This window comes from Hemitrygon akajei, chromosome 2, assembly GCF_048418815.1.
Source record: "Hemitrygon akajei chromosome 2, sHemAka1.3, whole genome shotgun sequence".
Taxonomy (NCBI): Eukaryota; Metazoa; Chordata; class Chondrichthyes; order Myliobatiformes; family Dasyatidae; genus Hemitrygon; species Hemitrygon akajei.
The window spans coordinates 109,011,715-109,032,691 of NC_133125.1; the positions used below are offsets into that span (position 1 = coordinate 109,011,715).

Genomic DNA, 20,977 nt, shown 5'->3' on the forward strand with positions numbered 1-20,977 from the left:
GACGATATCCCCACTGTTTCAAGAGCCTGATGGTTGAGGGATAATAACTGTCCCTGAACCTGGTAGTGTGGATCCTGAGGCTCCTGTACCACCACCTTGATTGCAGCAATAAGACGAGAACATGGCCTGAGTTGTGGGGAGTCCTTGTGATGGATGCTACTTCCCTGCAACATCTTTCTGTACAGATGAGCTCACTGGTGGAGGGAGCTTGGCCTGTGATGGACTGTGCTATATCTACTATTTATATTTAATTTTTCTTGTAGGATTTTCTGTTCAAGGGCATTGGTGTTTCCAGTCAATATACTCTCCACCACACATCTATCAAAGTTTTAGATATCGTGCAGAATCTTCACAACCTTCTAAGGAAGTAGAGGTGCTGAGTGCTTTCTTCGCAATTGTACCTGCATGTTGGGTCCAGGACAGATCCTTTGAAATGGTAACATCGAGGAATTTAAAGCTCACCCTCTCCACCTCTGATGAATACTGGCTCCTGGATCTCAGGTTTCCTCCTGAACTCAGCAGTCGGCTCCTCGGTCTTGCTGATGTTGAGAGGCTGTTGTGGCACCGTTCAGCCAGATTTTCAATCCCCTTTCTATATGCTGAAGCTTTAACAGTAATATCGAAAAGCTGAAAAAAGTGGCAAAAATATGTATTCAAACAACAGCAAACAGACAAGCCTGTGCAATCTGTCTCTATATTTGCTGGCATCAGTTGAGCTAGCTGCTTGTATCACGTTCCAAACTGTTTTCTCTGAAATATTGATTCTGGATGTATGCTCAGACCTGGCTTGCAATTCTTGTTCATGTACCCTACAAAGCCAATGTGCGGCTAACAGAGCTGCTACCTCGCTGTGCCAAGGGCATGGCTTGACCTTGGATGCTGTCAATGTGAAGTTTGTGCATTATTCCTGTGTCTTTTTTTCTCTCTGGGTGCTCCAGTTTCTTCCTGCTTCCCATGGATGAGCAGGTTGGGTGGTTAATTGGCCACTTTAAGCTAAGCCTAGTGTATCAGCAACTGGTTGAATCTTGGAGGTGGGGGAGGGTGGGGTTGGAATTGGTTTTTTTAAAGCGGTACATCGAGGTAACAGACCCTTCCGGCCCAATGGGCCTGTGCTGCCCAATTACTTCCACGTGATCAATTAACCTGCTAACGTGTACGTCTTTTGAATGGGGGAGGAAACCAGAGCACCTGTAAGAAAGTCAAGGGTCGTAGGGAGAACGTAGAAGATCCTTATGGACAACGGTGGGCATTGAACTTGTGTCACTAGCACTATAACAGTTATGCTAACAACTATGCTACCATGCCGCTCCTGCATAGGTGAGAAATTAGGAATTATTTTGATTAAAAAAAATATTTAATCCATAGTGACTTGGCCATTTGGATTCAGAATTGGCTTGACCTTGGAAAACAGGTGGGAAGATCAAATACTCATCTCAGCTACTAACGAAGTACAAAGATGTGTTCATAATCAAAGCCCTGGAAATTACCTAGCAACAGTTAACAGCTCTGGCTACCAAACTACAGAGGTAGACTAAGGACGCAGAGGCCAAGTGAATAACTGTGCTCATCTCCATGAACAAGAGAAAGAATTCACACAGTTGCAGAGCAGCAGCGTGTCAGTCCCTGTTTACTCTCCATCATCAGACACCCGTCCTAACTTTTTTCTGGTTTAAGAAGGCTAAGGCGCTTCATAATCATAACTTAAGGTATTTTAAGCTTGAGATTCTTTTGAGTGTATCTTAGTGAATGTTTCTAATAACAGTATTTACTATGTGAGATTGGAGTGACTCAGGATCTCAACACTTTGTTCGGCTAGTTTCATGGTGGACCCGTTAATAAATCCTGACACCCTGTTGAACACTCTTGAAGAATTGCCTTATTATTATGAATTTCAGATGAGATTTCAAATTGATTTTATTTCAAAACACCCATTGCATATTTTTCTGAGGGCTTTAGGCACTTACCTAGTGCTGGATTAACATTGAAAGAGATTAATTGTTCAAATTGTTCTTGCTATTAATGGTTTTGTGGTATTCAGAAATTGCCAACAGGGTTTGCTCATAAGATTAGTGACTATACGTCAAAGGCAATTCATGGGTGAGAGTGGATTTGTAAGAGTTTAGTGTCACTCTAGATGTTTATTTCCACTATATGTTTTACTAAACCATTGATCTTTGATCTATTACTATTTTAATACAATTGATTTCTAATTTAAAATTGAACAGTTTAAAATACATGTAATAAATAATTTGAATTATCTTTTTATTTTTCATCTGATAGTTGGCTCAATCCACTGTTCAAAATTGGTTATAAAAGGAGACTAGAAGAAAATGACCTGTACAAAGTTCTTCCTGAAGATGGATCTGAGAAGTTGGGAAAAGAACTACAGAGGTAAATAATAGTAGTATTTCCTGTTCCTTTAGATTACATAATGTATATGAAGCATCCATGTAGTTATCAAACTCTCAAGCTTTTTTTGGGCTTGTGGATCTTGCTGGCAAGGTCAGCATTTATTGTCCGACCCTAGCTCCCCTTGAAGTGCTAGAGAAGTCCAGATAAGTAACTGCAGTGCATTTGAGCAGTGGTGTACACTGTAGCCATAGTGCATGGAGTATAGTGTGTGTTTAGGTGAGGATTGATAACAAATCAAGTGAGTTGCTTTGGCCTGAAGGGTGTGGTGCATCAGAGGCATCAAAACCAATTGGCAGTATCCCTTCATGGTCCTGACTTGTATTTTGTTGGTTATGGGAAGTTTTCTGAGCATGACGAAGTGAGTCATTTTCCATAGATCCGTCTCTGGTGTGCCCTTCAAGCCATAGTACTTGTATTTCTGAGCAATGCGCTGCCCCGGCATGTTGACGGTGAGGAATGACGAGGAAAGGTGTTGGACTCATCAACGCATACAAACAAGCTGGATGAACTCAGCAGGTCGGGCAGCATCCGTTGAAAGGAGCAGTCAACGTTTCGGGCCGAGACCCTTTGTCAGGACTGAATAAGGAGGGGGCAGGAGTCCTCTAAAGAAGGTGGGGGGAGGGTGGAAGGTGCCAGGTGGAAAACCAATCAGAGGAAAGATCAAGGAGTGGGGGAGGGGAAGCAGGGAGGGGATAGGCTGGAGAGGTGAAGAAGGAATCTAAGGGGAAAGCACTATGGGTAGTAGAAGAAGGCAGAATCATGAGAGAGGTGATAGGCAGCTAGAAGAGGAGGCAGAGTGAAAGTGGGATGGTGGAAGGGAGAGGGAAGGAATTACCAGAAGTTGGAGAATTCGATGTTCATACCAAGGGGCTGGAGACTACCCAGACGGTATATGAGGTGTTGCTCCTCCAACCTGAGTCTGGCCTCATCATGGCAGTAGAGGAGGCCATGTATGGACATATCCGAATGGGAATGTGAAGGAGAGTTGAAGTGGGTGGCAACCGGGAGATCCTGTCTGTTGTTGCAGACGGAGCGGAGGTGATCGATGAAGCGGTCCCCCAATCTGCGTCGGTTCTTGCCGATGTAGAGGCGGGAGCACCGGATGCAATAGATTACCCCAACGGACTCACAAGTGAAGTGTTGCCTCACCTGGAGGAACTGTTTGGGGCCCTGAATGGTGGTAGGAGAGGAAGTGTAGGGACAGGTGTAGCACTTTCACTTACAGGGATAAGTACCAGGTGGGAGATCTGTGGGGAGGGACGTGTGGACCAGGCAGTCGCTGAGGGAACGATTCCTGCGAAAAGCAGAGAGGGGCAGAGAGGGAAAGATGTCCTTAGTGGTGAGGTCCTGTTGAAGGTGGCGGAAGTTGCGGAGGATAATATGCTGGATCCGGAGGCTGGTGGGGTGGTAGGTGAGGACAAGGGGAATGCAGTCCCTGTTGTTGTGACGGGAGGATGGGGTTGAGGGCTGAAGTGCGGGAAATGGAGGAGATGCGGGTAAGGGCATCGTTGATGACGGCAGAAGGGAAACCACAATTCTTAAAGAAAGAAGACATTTGGGATGTCCTGGAACGGAAAGCCTCATCCTGGGAACAGATGCAGTGGAGACGGAGGAACTGGGAATAGGGAATAGCATTTTTACATTTGGCAGGGTGTGAAGAGGTATAATCAAGGTAGTTATGGGAGTCAGTGGGTTTATAGAAGATGTCAGTGGACAGTCTATCTCCAGAGATGGAGACCGAGAGATCGAGAAAGGGCAGAGAAGTGTCCGAGATGGACCAAGTGAATTTGAGGGCTGGGTGAAAGTTGGAGGCAAAGTCGATGAAATTGAAGCTCAGCATGGGTGCAGGAAGCAGCACCAATGTAGTCATCAATGTATCGAAGGAAAGGTTGGGGAGCAGTACCAGTATAGATTTGGAGCATAGACTGTTCCACATAACCCACAAAGAGGCAGGCATAGCTGGGGTCCATGCGAGTGCCCATAGCTACACCCTTGGTCTGAAGAAATTGGGAAGAGCCAAAAGAGAAGTTATTCGGTGTGAGTACCAGTTCCGCCAACCGGAGGAGTGTGGTAGTGTTGGGGAACTGGTGAGGTCTATTGTCAAGAAAGTAGCGGAGGGCTTTGAGGCCTTCTTGATGGGGAATTGAAGTGTATAAGGATTGGACATCCACGGTGAAAATGAAGCAGTCGGGACCGGGGAACTGGAAGTTATTGAAGAGGTGGAGGGCATGGGATGTATCCCGGATGTAGGTGGGGAGGGACTGAACTATGGGTGAAAAAATGGAGTCCAGGTAGGCGGATACAAGTTGGGTGGGGCAGGAGCAGGCCGAAACTATGGGCCTACCAGGACAATCAGGCTTATGAATCTTAGGGAGGAGGTAAAACCGAGCGGTGTGGGAATTATGAGTTTTTTGGCTGAGGATGGAAGATCTCTGGAGTCAATAAGGGCAGTGATGGTACGGGAGACAATGGTTTGATGTATTTTGGTGGGGTCGTGTTCCAGAGGTAAATAAGAGGAGGTGTCAGAGAGCTGCCATTTGGCCTCACTGAGGTAGAGGTCTGTCCGCCAGACCACTACAGCACCACTTTTGTCTGCGGGTTTGATGGTGAGGTTAGGATTAGTGTGGAGAGAGTGGAGGGCAGTGTGTTCAGAGGGAGTAAGGTTGGAACAGGAGAGAGGAGTGGTGAAGTTGAGACGGTTGATGTCTCGGCGACAGTTGGAGATGAAAAGATCAAGTGCAGGTAGAAGGCCCAGTGGGGGTGTCCAGGAGGAGGAAGGGGGTTGAAGACAGGAGAAGGGGTCATCAGTAGGGGAGGGGAATCCTTGTTAAAGTAGTATGCTCGGAGACGTAGGTGACGGAAGAAGAGTTCAGCGTCATGCCGGGCATGGACCTCACTGAGGTGTGGACAGAGGGGGACAAAAGTGAGGCCCTTGCTAAGCACAGAACACTCTGCCTCAGATAGGGGAAGGTCAGAGGGGATGGTGAAGACATGACAAGGGTTGGGGCTGGGGTCAGAGGAGGGTAAAGAGTGGGAGGTCTCAGGAGTGGGGGTTGGGATGTTCAGGGAGAGGGGAGGATGAGGGATCAGAGGAATGGAGGGGAGATGAGGGGTGGAGGGAAGTTTGGGAGTCGCGGGGATGATAGAGGCTGGTAGAGGAATAAGACGAGCGGTAGGACCCAGCAGCAGTAAGAGCGGTCCTGGTCTGGATAGCGTCAGGATCTCGGTCCGAGCTGGATCTAGAGCCAGAACAGAGGTCCAAATCAGAAGCGAGTGAGTCCATGGCACACTGGGGGCTGATGCCCATGTTCAGGAGGCTGTGGTTCCAGTCGGGGTTAGAGTCAGAGGTGGATTGGTCTTTGGACTGCCGAAGGTCTGAGAAGTCGAAGTCTGAGAGGTCGGGGTCCGGGCTGGAGGTAGTCATCGTGGGCTGCAGGCGGGCGAGCTTGTGATCCTTCTTGGACGCGAGGAAGGAGAAGAAACGGCGGTGTTGGACTCTCCTTGTGGGAGAAACCTGACCGGCTGCCTCTAATTCCAGTGACCCCTGATTTACTCCTGTCCACGAGAGCTGTGCATGTGGAGTTCGCGCGTCCTCCCTGTGGACTGTGGATTTCTCTGGCTTCCTCCACATTTCACAGCTGTGTGGGCTGGTCGGTTGTTTGGCCCCGGTAAATTCTCCCTAGTGTCGATGAGCACTTTCATCTGGAATGGAAGTGGGGGGAAAAAGAAAATAGATAAGGGTTGGATTAGTGAAAAATGCGTGCTGATGAATAGTGCAGACTTGGTGTGATCGTTAGTGAAAGACCGTCATCTGTGCTCTTTGTATCCCTACATTGTAGCTCATTTTTAGATGCGTCTGATACGGTACTTGGTGTGCCCTTTTGACTTGTCTTTGATCCCTGTCTCTGAACTTGTAATAGATTTTCACATCTTATGAACTGCTGGTAAACCACTTTTTTTCTCTCTCTGATATATGCTGGAGGTGGTGGATGCATAAAGTTAACTTGAAGCAACTGCTATTTTGAAACACAAACATAACAATAGCAAATTTTAAACTACTTAGACGGTCTGCTCACTTCAGTGATTCTATGTATAACTCATTTATCCTATTGCAGAAACCATGTCATTAAGCTGGAAAGAGTGCAAAGCAGATTGCCGAAGTCTAAGTTACAGGGAGGGTTGGGCAGGCTAAGACTTCATTGAACTATAGTGAGGTGTATGGAATGAGTACACAAGTCTTTTCCCATGGAAAGGGTATCAAAAGCTAGAGAGCATAGGTTCAAGGTGTCAGAGGGTGGAATCTGAAATTGACTTGAGAGTACAACTTCTTCGCACAGGAGGTGATGCTTTATGTGGAATAAGCCACCAGGGGAAATAGTTGAGGCAGGTATAGTAATAGTACTGGAAAGACGCTTGGATAGGTACATAGCTAGAAAAAGGGATGTGGACAGATGCAGATGAATGGGACTAAGCTGAGCTGGGCATCGTGGCTTGCGTGGATGAGTTGTGCCGAAGAGCTGGTTTCTGTTCTGCATTGCTCGAAGACCATGACTGTAGCTATTTGACGTCGTTTGTATGACTTGCAGCAGTCTATTAATAGCCTTTGCAGGCTTTTGTTGAAAGCAAAAGTGCTCTGAGGTTAAGTTTCACTTCGAATCCAGAACTGTAATCAAAATCTTCTTGTTCAAGTGGGGTATTTTAATATCTGAAACTTACTTGAGTGGAAAAATATACTGAAGGCTCGATGTAATAGTCAACATCAGCAGAAAATTCATCAGTTCGAGTTGCTTTCCGACCTCAACAGTCCCCGGAGGAGGAATTAGTAAAGTGTATCACATAATGTGCAAATTGATCTTCCTATCCCAGGAGAAATATTGAAGGGTAAAGAGAATTTTAAAATCTTTCATTTCCTCATGATTGCTGAGAAGGTGTTTCTGCAAATTAAGTATCAAATAATGCAAATCCCAACCGCAGTTTGGTGCCAGCGCTTTTCCTTTTGATTTTCTGGAAGTGTTTTGCATAGCATGGCTGAGCATGCCCCTTGAGATGAAGGGCATCTCATTATCATTTTTACTGCAACCAGGAGCATGATTAAATTAATGCTGAATTGGCAGGTTAATCAGTGCCCAGGAGGTACAACGAGTAAGTCTGGAAGGCAGCAGCTGCACTTTGTGCAAATCCTCTACACTTAGTCACTACACTTTCATACTTGTGACCTCCGCTCTTGTGCTGCTCACTTTTTATGACGTCAGCTTGCCTTAGCCCCTATCATCTTGTTGATTGCTGGATGCCAGTCCCTGGTTGCATCCTTCATCCATAGATACTTCCACCTGGCAGCTGATCACTTTAAAAATCTAGTTGTTTATACTGCCAGTAAATTAAACCGAAGATGTAATGAGTTGTCTGGGATTTTGATACTTCACCTGCCTGCTATCAACAGCAACAAAAACCAAGAATATCCCTTTCTCTGAAATTTCCAACAATAGTAAAACTCCAATAAATTCTGATTGGAAATCTGGCATTCAGTTGATTAAGGCTGACATTACAATGGGGTGTGTAGTCAGAGCTGGGGCCAGAAGTCTATCTTCGGCCAGGATCTGGTCTGTGGTTCAGATGTGCAGTCAGAGCTTCGATTTGGATCAACTACACCAAGGGCTCAGCATGATCAGTAGATTTGCTGCTGGAATACTTGCATATCTTTCACACTCTTTCAGCCCACTGGTTTCATTGCAATGCATTTTGATTCTGTGCAACTTGTTTTTAAAAACAAGTGAAAGTATAAAATAAAATATTTTGAAGAGATGACTAAAGGCATAGATGAGGCTTGGGTGGTAGATAATGTTCATGTTGGCTGGTCTTGATGGTTAGATCTCATGGGATCCAGTTGGATGCAAATAAGCTTTGCAGTACTAGAACAGGGGTTCCTAATCTTTCTCGTGTCATGGATCCCTACGCTCCTCCTTTAGAATGACCAAGTTTGTAGGTAGTGCAAGAACTGGGCCCAGGTGAGTTTGAAGAGAGGGTGAACCGGGATCCCAGTGAGTTTGATGTGTGCCTGGGAAGTGGAGCCTGGGTTAGCTTAAAGAACATTTAGAAATTGGGACCCAAAATGGCATGGGAACTGTGAGCCCAGGGTGCTAGAAGGAGCTTGGGAAAAAGGGCCTCTGCATGCTAGAGGGACTGTGGGAAATTGGATATTGGTGTGATCAACAGAGCATTGAGCCAGTGGCCTTGCTATGTGAGAGGGAGCATGGGCCCTGTAAAGTTAGATACAGAACCATCAGGATTTTCAATCAGATAACACAGGGGTCACCGACCTTTTGTGCACTGCAGACCGGTTTAATATTGATAATATACTTGCAGACCGGCCAACCAGGGGTTGTTAAGCACAACCGGAATATAGGTGATAAGTCAACTATAAATCACTTATAACCATATAACAATTACAACACAGAAACAGGCCATCTTGGCCCTTCTTGTCCATGCCGAACGCTTACTCTCATCTAGTCCCACCTACCTGCACTCAGCCCATAACCCTCCATTCCTTTCCTGTCCATATACCTATCCAATTTTTTTTAAATGACAAAATCAAACCTGCCTCTACCACTTCTACTGGAAGCTCGTTCCACACAGCTACCACTCTCTGAGTAAAGAAGTTCCCCCTCATGTTACCCCTAAACTTCTGCCCCTTAACTTTCAACTCATGTCCTCTTGTTTGAATCTCCCCTACTCTCAATGGAAAAAGCCGATCCACGTCAACTCTGTCTATCCCCTCATAATTTTAAATACCTATATCAAGTCCCCCCTCAACCTTCTACTCTCCAAAGAATAGAGATCTAACTTGTTCAACCTTTCTCTGTAACTTAAGTGGCTAATACACTCAATTTTGTTTCTAAAAGGGTTTATCTAACGAACTTAATATTAAACAATTATAAGTCACTTATAAGTCAATAGCATCATAACATTTTAAGTAACGTTTGGGTATTAAACACACAGAACATATTTTCCTCGTATGAACATATAAAATTTCAACACACCGATATTGCTGAATTAGTGGGAGCTGAAACGTCGACAGTGCTTCTCCCTATAGATGCTGCCTGGCCTGCTGCATTCCACCAGCATTTTGTGTGTGTTTCATCAAAAATGTCCTTCGTTAAATGAGGAGGAGCTATATTTGTCTTGCTATGTGTCTTTCTTCTTTAATAAACTAAGTTTTTCTTTAATTTCCAAAGCAACTGCACTACCTTTCTCTCAAAGAATGCATCAATGGGTCACCCCGTTGTCTAGTATTCAATAAAAGTTAATTTATTATTTCTCCAAATTCCTAAAAGATGCAAGTAGTCTGAAATTATATTTATTTTCAGCTTCAAGCGGTGTATCATAAACAAAAATACTTATGAGGAAACAATTTGTTGTCTAGTGTATTCTGTATTCTTTCATCATGGTATTCTCATAACAGCATCATAAGTGTTAGATGAAGGACAGATAGGGAAGGGGATCCTGAAGATGGAACCTAGTGGAATGGGGATTGGAAGTAGGTGATGGGGGAATGGATGCAGGATATGGGAATTGGGACAAAGGTAGGAGGACTGGAAGTGGATTTGAATCTCCCCCATGGGATGTAAGGATGATCTGAAATAGGAAAAATTTAATGTTTCTAACTTTTGGTTACAGACTATGTAGGTGGAATATGAGGTGTTTGTCCTCACCCTGGCAGTGGAGAAGGCTGCAGACAGACAGTTCACTATGGGAATGGGAAGCAGAATGAAGTGGTATGCAATGGGGAACTTGGAACGGCCATTGCAGATAGTGCAAGCAGTCTGTAAATCAGTCACCTGCTCTGTGCTTAATCTTGGCAAATGTTGAGGCTGTTCTTCCCTGCCCCCACACAGATGCTGATTGACTCACTGAGCTCCTGCAGAAATTTTGTTTCTTTGTTTTTCTTCCGATTCCAGCATTCTTGTGTTTTCAAGATCTATGTATTTAGTCAGTCCACACTAGCTTTCTGTACCAATGCACATTTTGGATAAGTGTCATTTGATTATTGTTTCTATTGTCTGGCCACATGAATACATTTCGCTTGTGGTTTCTGATCAGCCCCACCTTTCCATACAACCATTTTCCTGTTCACATGTTGTTGGATTCAATTTTATATTTGCTATCAAATTTTTCTCATGGCAAGTCCCTGACTGTCTTATTTTCTTTATACTTTCTCCCTGAACTTTCTGTAAACACTTTGATTCTCTCGTGTGCTAATGACCTGCTATTTCTTATGTAACTTGTGCTCTATTTTGCTCTCAAGCTGCATTCCAGAAGCTTGTTGCGGTCAAACTTGTCAAGGAAGTTAAATGCAAAAGAACGATTGAGGATCCTGCCATTAACTATGTAGTGTCCCTTTACATTTGACCTCCCAAAGTGTAACAACTTGTACTTTTCTAGATGCAACACCATCTGTCATTTCTCTATCCGTGTCTACAATTCTATTCTGCTGCATCCTGTGGCAAGCTTAGTCGTAGATTATATAGCATGGAACAAGACCTACAGACCAACTTGTCCATGTAGAATAATGTGTCCCCACCAAGCTAGTCCAACTTGCCAGCATATGGTCAGTAATTTTCTAAACTGTTCTAATCCATGTACCTGTCCAACTGACTTTTAAATAACGTGGTTGTGGTTATTACTATGTTTTTGCCTTAACCACTTCCTCTGGTAGCTCATTCCAAATAGGGTCCGTCTTGTGTGTACATATGTGTATATATACATACAAACAAGTTCCTCTTAAATCTTTTTCCTTTCATTTTAAACCTTTGCTTTCTAGTTCTTGATTTGCTAAACCTGGGGAAAAGACGGAGTACATTCAACCCATCTCTGCCCCTTATGATATTATATACCTCCTATGAAATCACCTTTCAAGTCTCCTGTGCTTTAAGGAATAAAGTTTTAGCCTATCCAACCTCTCCTTGTATCTTGATAATTAAAGTCCTGCCAATGCCCATATAAATCTTGTCTGCACTGATACCACTTTTATAACATATTTTGTCTAGCAAGGAGATTACAATTAAACACAATAATCCCAGTGCAGTCTCACCAGCATCTTGTACAATCGTACCATTGCCATCAAGCTTTTGTACTCAGTACTCTGACTTCTGAAAATGCGTGTCAAAAGGGCAATGTTACAATAGTCATGGGGGGATTTCAGTATGCAGGTAGAATGGGAAAATCAGGTTGGTGCTGGATTCCAGGAGGGGGGATTTCTAGAGTGCCTACGAGGTGGCTTTTTAGAGCAGCTCGTGGTTGAGCCCACTAGAGGATCAGCTGTTCCAGATTTGGAGTTGTGCAATGAACTGGAATTGATCAGAGAGCTTAAGGTAAAAGAACCCTTAGGGGAAAGTGATCATAATATGATCAAATTCCCCCCTGAAATCTGAGAAGGAGAAGCTAAAGTCAGATGTATCAGTATTAAAGTGGAGTAAAGTGAATCACAGAGGCATGTGGGAGGAGTTGGCCAGAATTGATTGGAAAAGAACACTGGCAGGGATGACGGCAGAGAGCAATAGCTGGAATTTATGGAAGTAATTTGGAAGGCACAGGATATATACATCTCAAAGAGGAATACCGGTAAGTATTCTAAAGGCAAAATGACACACTGTGGCTAACAAGAAGTCAAAGCCAACATAAAAGGCAAAGAGGGCAAATAATAGAACAAAAAATAGTGAGAAGTTAGGGGATTGGGAAGCTTTTAAATACCAACAGAAGGTAACTTTTTTAAAAAAGTAATAAAATTAGAGGATACAAAAAGCTTCTTCAGATACATGAAGTGTAAAAGAGAGGTGAGAATGGATATTTGGCTGCTGGTAAACAATGTTGGAGAGGTAATAATGCAGGATGAGGAAATGGCAGATGAACTGAATAAGCATTTTTCCTCCAGTGGGTTTCTTTTTTTCCTCACTTTTATTGCTTAGTAGGTTTTTTTTATTCACAAAAATTTTCAATCCTTAAGATAATTTCTTCTTTTATGAGGCATTGTAAGTGTTGTTACTTTGATGTACTTGTGCTATTTTTGAATAATAAGAATAAAAAGATTTGAAAAGTATTTTGTATCAGAAGGCACAAGTATGGTGGAAATTCCAGGTATCAGATTTCATGAAGTGAGTGAAGTTACCATAACTAGGGAAAGGTTCTTGGGGAAACTGAAAGGTTTGAAGGTAGATAAGTTATCTGAACCAGATGGTGTGCACCCCAGGGTTCTGATAGAGGTGGCTGAAAAGATCGTGGGGGCATTTTTAATGATCTTTCAAGAATCACTAGATTTTGGAATGGTTTTGGAAGATTGCAAAATTGCAAATGTCACTTCACCCTTCAAGAAGGGAGAGAAGCAGAAGAAAGGAAATTATAGGCCAGTTAGTCTGATTTCAGTGGTCCGTTAGAAAGATGTTGGAGTCAATTAATAAGGATACGGTCTCTAGGTACTTAGAGGCACATGATAAAATAGGCCATAGTCAGTATGATTTCCTTAAGAGAGAATATTGCCTGACAAACCTGTTGGAATTATTTGAAGATGTAATAAGCAGGAAAGACGAAGAAGAATCGGTTGATGCTGTGTACTTGGATTTTCAGAAGTCCTATGGCAAGGTGCCATACATGAGGCTGCTTAACAAGCTAAGAGTCCGTGGTATTAGAGGAAAGGTTCTGGCATGGATAAAACAATAGCTGATTGGCAGGACGCAAAGAGTGGGAATAAAGGGAGCCTTTTCTGGTTGGCTGACAGTGACAAGTAGTGTTCCACAGAGGTTTGTGTTGGAACTGAATTTTGTTACTGTTATACGTCAATGATCTGGATGATGGAATTGATGGCTTTGTCGTAAAGTTTGTAGATAAAATGAAGAAGTATAGAGGGGCAGGTAGTTTTGAGGAAATAAAGAGGCTACAGAAGGACTTGGGTTAGGAGAATGGGCAAAGAAATGGCAGATGGAATACAGTGTTGGGAAGTGTGTGGTCATGTACTTTGGTAGAGAAAATGAAAGGGTTGACTTATTTTCTAAATGTAGAGTAAATACAAACAACTGAGGTGCTAAGGGACTTGGGAGTCCTTGTTCATGATTCTCTAAAGGTTAATTTGCCTGTTGAGTCTGTGGTAAAGAAGACAACGGCGATGTTAGCATTCATTTCAAGAGGACTAGAATACAAGAACAATGATAAAATGTTGAGATTTTATAAAGCATTGGTGAGGCCTCACTTGGAGTACTGTGAACATTTTGGGGCCCCTTGCCTTAGAAAGTATGTGTTGAATCTGGAGAGCGTTCAAAGGAGGTTCATGAAGATGATACCAGGATTGAATGGCTTGTCATATGAAGAATGTAGGGTAACCTTATTGAAACCCATTGAATGGTGAAAGGCCCTGATAGAGTGGATGTGGAGAAGATGTTTCCTATGGTGGGAGAGTCTAAGATTAGAGGACACAGCCTCAGGATAGAGGGGTGTCCTTTTAGAATGGAGATGAGGAATTTGTTTAGTCAGAGAGTGGTGAATCTGTGGAATTCTTTGTCCCAGGCAGCTGTGGAGGCCAAATCTTTATGAATATTTAAGGCAGATGTTGATAGATTCTTGATTGGTCAGGGTATGAAGGGATACGGGGAGAAGGCAGGAGATTGGGGCTGAGAGGAAAATTGGATCAGCCATGATGAAATGGTGGAACAGACATGATGGGCCAAATGGCTTAATTCTGCTCCTGTATCTTATGGTATATGGTGTTATGGTCTTATGACTGCTAATATTCCAAAAGTCGCCTTCAGTATCCTGTTTAGTTGTGCCTCCACTTTAAGAGAATATACATTCACTCCAAGATCACTCTGTTCTACAATGCTTCCCAAGCCCTTCCATTGATTATGAAAGTCCTACTTAGAAACTTACTAACACCTCCATGCCACACTTCCTTCCAATTGTTGAGGAACTAGAATGATACCCGTTATAGACTTCCTGCCAGAAAAATCGCATTGACCATGACCCTTTGTCTTCAATGGGCAAGCAAATTCTGAATTGAAACAGCAAAATCATTTTGCATCCCATGCAGTTCAGTCTTAGTGGATGAATTTGCCAAATTGAAACTTGTCAATGTCTTAGTAAGATCCATAGATCTGTCCTCATACATTTCATGCCTTGCAGAAAGACATGCTAGCTGTCCCCAATTCACCCATAGCTCTCCAAATGCTCCTAAATCCTATTGCTAACAACCCTTACCAATACCTCTCTGCTACTGGTGTGAGACTCGCCAGTCAATAATTATCAGGATAATCCTTGTTTTCCTTCTTAAATAATGGAGGTCTGTTGTCTGGGACCTTGCCTATAGCTAGAGAGGACGTTAAGATTTTGGTTAAGGCCCCAGCAATCTCAATAACTTGGAGTATATCCTTTAGGTCTGGGAACTTGATGGTCTTCAAATGATTTACTGCTACCTCTTCCTTAATCTCAAAATGGTCCCAGCATAATAGCTTTAGCATTTCCTTTAATCCTTCTTGCCATGGATTTTTCATGATCTCTCTTTGCTCTCTTAATTCATTAATAGAATTTTTTTCTAGCTTTCTGACCCTTATCCTATTTGATTTCAGCTTTTTTAAACCTTGCACACATGTCCTTTTTCTTGACTAAATGCATGATCTCTGAGGAATTGCTCCCAACTAACAGTGCAACTTTCCACCACTGCCACCACCTCTATTTTCTGAAATATTGGAACCCTGGAACTTTAGTGTCTAGTTCTGTCCATCTCTCAACCATCTCTCTATAATGGCCATAACATCATAGTTCCATGTACGGATCCATGCATGCTCTTACGTCTGTCTCCTTTTATTCTTAAAACTCTTAACATTTAAAATAAGCACATTTCAACTTGTCCACCCCATCTTGTCTATTACCTTGTCCTTACCCATCTTCCCTTGTAAGTGATATTTATCTTCCTCTGAATTCCTCCACTTATGGACCTGGTGCTCGGTTCTCATTCTCTTCGTCAAGCTGATTTAAGTCCTCCTAGGCAGGGCTCTCTGCCAGGGCTATTGATTCCCCTTCAATTAAAATTCAACCTGTCATAGGTCGCCCTTGCCCCTGAAATGCTCCAATGATCCAGGAACCTGGACTCTCGCTCTATGTACCAGGTTCTCATTGACACATTCAAATGTTGTGCCTTTTTATTCCTACCATGCCTATCATGTAGCATAGGGAATAAAGTCCTGCTTTTCAGCTTCTTTCCTAACTTCCTTTTCTCAAGCCCTTTCTACCTGTATTTTTGGGACTAGTGTGCACCATGACCTCAGGCTGCTTGTCCACCTCCATGAGAATGTTCTGCTCTGAGAGGCCCTTGACCCTGGCACCACGAGACAGCATACCATCCTGGTGTCTCTCTTGCAGCCCCAGAATCTATTGTCCTTTGCCCTAACAAACAAGCCTCCTGTCATTTTTGCCCTGCTGAGTCTCAGAGCCTGTCACAATGCCCACTGACCTGGCTACTGTTGCTGTGTTGTTACAGGTACACACCCTGGCAGTTTCCAAAGGGGTTTTCTTGTTTCTGAGGGGGGATTGCCACGGGAATCCTGCCCCATGCATTTTGTTCCTTTTTGCTGGTTTGTCCACAAATACCTGATGCCTGTGCCTTTGTCGTGAAAATTTTTATTTATGATCCTAAGTACGTTCAAGTCCAGTTCCAGTTATTTGACCCAGTCGGCCAGGAGCTGCATCTGGGTACAATTTGACATGTGAAGTCATTAGGAAAATTGACACTGAAGAAGCAAACCACAGCATTATCTGTCATTGCAGGAAGAGTAATTCTGAGGAAAACCTTTCCTGTTCAGCAAAGCCTTGCACTGATAGTCAAACACTCCACTCACAGCTCGAACACAACCACTCCCAAAACATGGCCCTTCCAAAAGGGCCACTTCACTAAAGCTTGCCTCTTATTACACTGAAAGCTGGCACTACCTCTGACCACTTCACTGAGTGGCTTTGACCTGAAAAACAGCTCTCATCAGTTCCTTTCTAAAGCCTTCATCATTTTAGAATGTTTTCTCTTTTTTTTTAAAAAAAAAAGAGCCATTTTAACATTTTTAAGCTAAAAGGAAGCAACTACATCTGGAGTAATTGCAGAACTTTAATTAGGATGATAAAGGATGTGAATTTATTGACATTGCGAATCCTTGGCTTTGATACACTTCTGTAAAGGAAGCCACTCGGAGAGTTCAATTTATCTCATCCTTGTGTATCATTTCCATTGAACCGGTAATTATTAAAGGCCTTTCACAAATTGTGGTAGTGATTTGCACTTTATTTGCTTTTGTGCCATTAACTTTTCGCTGATTTGAGAGCCATGCTATTTTGTGATGAGTTGTTTGTCTTTTGTTCAGGCACTGGGACAATGAAGTCCAGAAGGCGCAGAAACAAGTGCGAAATCCCCATCTAACAAGAGCCATTTTAAAATGTTTCTGGAAATCGTATATTATTTTAGGTGCTTTTACATTTTTAGAGGTAATTACAGAATTGTTATTGAGTCTCTATTTCATCTTTGCATAATTTTTATTTACATTACAGCTTTTAATTGTCCAGTTTTTTTCTTTAAGATTAATCTTTACAGCATTGTGTATGCCATATTATAGTAGTGCTGAATTTTACTTCTAACTCTGTACTAGAGTGAGTTCTGTACTAATTTTGTTGTACTTGGTGCACAACCTTTTTGATGTGATGTAATTAATATTTCTTAGAATTATTAAAATATTCTTAATTCTTAAAATATTCTGAAACAAAACAGTATGGCAATTTTCGGATGAAGGGTTTCTGTCCAAAATGTTGACTGTTAACTCTTTTCCATCGATGTTACCTGGCCCGCTGAGTTCCTCCAGCATTTTGTGTGTGTCACATGACATTTTCCAAGTTATGTCCAACTGAAGGTGAAATTGCAACTATGAGGGGTGAGTTGTCGATGATAGATTGGGGAGTGCTACCTAGTGGATTAAGAGTAGGGAAAACAATGGGCTATAATCTCTGGACATATCACAAACTGCAACAATTGGTCATTCGTGCTGGGTGCAAAAAATAAAAAGGCGAAAAGGTAGTTCATGCAATAGTGAACAAAAGAACTTAATGCTAGTATTATATTAGTGGAATTAGACACTGGAATTGATGGCTTTGTGGCAAAGTTTGCAGATGGTACGAAGATAGGTGAAGGGGTAGGTAGTGCTGAGGAAGAAATGTGATTGCAGCAGGACTTAGACAAATTAGAAGAATGTGCAATAAGTGACAGATGGAATACAGTGTTGGGAAATATACAATGCATTTTGGTAAAAGTAACAGTAGTGTGGACTATTATAATGGGGAGAAGGTTCAAACATCAGAGGTGCAGAGGGACGTGGGAGTTCTCGTGCAAGACTCCCAGAAGGTAAATCTACAGGTTGAGTCTGTATAAGGTAAATGCAACGTTGGCATTTATTTCAAGGGGAATAGAATATACAAGCAAGGAGAAAATGCTGAGCCTATATAAGACACTAATCAGGCAGCAGTGAAGTATTGTCAACAGTTTTGGGCCCCATAACACAAAGGATGTGTAGTCATTGGAGAGAGTCCAGAAGGAGGTTCCTGAGGATGATTCCAGGAATGAAGGGATTAACATGTGAGGAGAGTTTGGAGCTTTTGGCCTGTACTCTCAGGTTATCTACTGGAGATATACTACACAGGATATCTACCATTGATATATTTAAGGCAGAGTTTGATAGTTTCCTGATTGGTTCAGGCATCAAAGGATATGGTGAGAAGGCAGGTGAATGGGGTTGATAGTGATCCAGGTTCAGTCATGATGTAATGGCGGAGCAGTCTCGATGGGCTGAATGGCCTAATTCTGCTCCTATGTCTCATTGCCTTATCAAGGAGTATATAAAATGGCCAGATAAACTAGCGAACCAGAGGGGTTGACGGCAGTTCCGAATTCAGTGAAGGAAGAGAAAAAGTATGACAGAGTATCAGAATGACAGGTCAGGCAGCATTTATGGAGAGGAATAAAGAGTTGACGTTTTGGGCCAAGACTTATCATCAGAACTGAAATAGAAGGGGGAAAGAAGCCAGAATAAGGTGGGGAAAGGTAGGGGAAGGAGTACAAGCTGGAAGGTGACAGGTGAAGTTAGATGAAGGGGAAGGTAGGGTGGGGTGGGGGATGAAATAAGATTTTGGGAAGTAATAGGTGGAAAAGGTAAAAGGCTGAAGAAGGAATGTGATAGGAGAGGAAAGTGGATCAGGGGAGAAGGGGGAAGAAGCAGGAGCACCAGAGGGAGGTGAGGAGAAAGGACTTGGGAATGGGGGAACAAGGGGAGAGTGGTGTGGAAGAAATGACCAGATGCTAGAGAAATTAATGTTCATGCAGTCAGGTTGCAGGCTAACCCAGACAAAATGAAGTGTTGAGTGGCCTCATCATGGCAGTAGAGGAGGCAATGGACCTATATGTAGGAATAGGAATGGAAATTAGAATTAGAATGGTTGGCCACTGGGAAATCCTGCTTGTGCAGATATAGTGAAGATGCAAAATGCAGCACTTGCCCAATTCTACTTAGGATCTCACTGATATAGAGAAGGCTGGACTGGATGCAGTAGATAACCTCAACACCTTCACAGGTGAAATGTTGCCTCACCTGGAGGGATTGTTTGGGGCCCTGAATAGTGGTGCGGAGAGGAGTTGAATAGGGAGATGCAGCATTTTTCTGCTTGCTGGTATAAGGGCCAGGAGGGAGATTGGTTGGGAGGAATGAATGGAGACTGAATCAGGTTTAATATCACTGGCATATGTTGTGAAATTTGTTAACTTAGTGGCAACAGTACAATGCAATGCATGGTAAGTACAGAATAAATAAATGAATTACAGTAAGTATATATGTATATTAAATAAATTAAAAATAGTAGTGCAAAATTAGAAACAATAAAAGGGAATCGTGGATTCCTGCGGAAGTGGAAAGTGGCAGGTGAGATAAAGATGTGTTTGGTGGTAGGATCCCATTGTCGATGGTGGAAGTTGCAGAGAATGTCTTGGTGGATGCAGAGGCTCACGAGGTGGTAGGTAAAGACAAGATGTACTCTATCCTTATTGAGGTAGCTGGAAGATGGGGTGATGGTAGATATCTAGAAAACGTAAGAGAAGTGGATGAGGGTACCATCAATAGTAGAAGAAGGAACATCTGTTCTCTGATGTTCTGGAAAGGAAAGCCTCATCCTAGAAGCCAATGCTGAGGAAATGGAATGGCATTTTTACAAGTGATAGGGTGGGAAGAAGTATCGTCAAGGTGGCTGTGAGTGTCAGTACATCTATAAAAGATGTCAATAAGTAGTTTGTCTCCAGAGATGGAGACAGATCAAGAAAGGGGGGAGAGGTGTCAGAGATGGACCAAGTGAACTTCAGGGCAGGGTAGAAGTTGGAGGCAATGTTGATGAAATTGACAAGCTCAGCATTAATGCGTGAGATACTACCAGTGCAATTGTCAATGTAGCGCTAGAAGAGTTGGGGTGTGTTACCAGTGAAAGCTTGGAACATGGATTATTCCACGTAACCAACAAGAAGGTGGGCATAGCTGGGGCCCATGGCTGTCCCTTGAGTCTGGAGAAAGTGGGAGGAGCAGAAGGGGAATTTTGAGAGATCAAGAACATGTGAAGGGTCACAGCTGTAGGTGGGAAGGGACAAAGGGGATAAAATGGAGCTGAGGTGTGTGGATACAACTTCAGTGGAGTAGGATCAGGCAGAAGCAATGGGCCTACCTGGGCAGATGGGTTTGTATCAACTTCACTACTATTAGTGAAATTGTCGGGTTTGAAGGCTAGGCTTAAAATGGACGCCCCAGATTACATATCCTTGGAAATAATGAATATATTGTCTGCCATCCTCAAAAGTTTTTTAAACTCTGGAATAGTTCCAACAGCTAGAGGTTCTCAAATGTACTTTAGAAAATGAGATAGAGAAGAGCAGTGAATTAATTATAGATATGCCAGTTTAATGGTTTCTCATGGAGAAATCTGGCCTCACTCAATAATCCAGTCGATGAATCTCTTTCCTTTTACGCCTATGGGAGAATAAAACCTGTTTGGTGTTAAGTTACTCCTGATGATTCAGCAATGCAGCTTCTGATATTTTGTTAGTCACAGGAACAGCCTAAATCTACAATCTTATGAAAATAAAACATTGTGATCATCTTACTGCAGAAAAGTTTCCCACTCTGTTTTATATTAAAAAAAAATTAGGAATAGAACACTTCCAATAGACTGGATAGGACAAAGTCAAATTATATTATTGACAAAAAATGTGATTGACAAATCCACTGAAATTTTTGAGCATGTAACTCTCAGAACACGTGAAGGGGAACCAGTTGACACAATGTATTTGGCTTTTTAGAAAGCTTTCAGTCAGCTCCTTTCTAAGAGATTGGCGTGCAAATTTAAAACACGTGATTAGAGCCAATGTAATTATATCACATTGCTTGGCAGGCAGTAAACAAAGGCTAGGAATAAATGTGTATTTTCCTAAGTGCAGGCAGTCCCCCAGGTTATGTTGCTGAGT

At 42.8% G+C, this 20,977-nt stretch overlaps 1 protein-coding gene across 3 annotated transcripts in view; it reads left to right on the forward strand.

Moving 5' to 3' along the window:
* The window catches only part of abcc4 (ATP binding cassette subfamily C member 4 (PEL blood group)), a 274,021-nt gene that overhangs the window by 21,775 nt on the left and 231,269 nt on the right, over positions 1-20,977 (forward strand). For all 3 annotated transcript variants that reach the window (XM_073027133.1, XM_073027141.1, XM_073027152.1), the window contains exons 2-3: positions 2,281-2,391; positions 16,800-16,920. In XM_073027133.1, the coding sequence (XP_072883234.1) occupies positions 2,281-2,391; positions 16,800-16,920 (232 nt within the window). The remainder of the gene's footprint in view (positions 1-2,280; positions 2,392-16,799; positions 16,921-20,977) is intronic.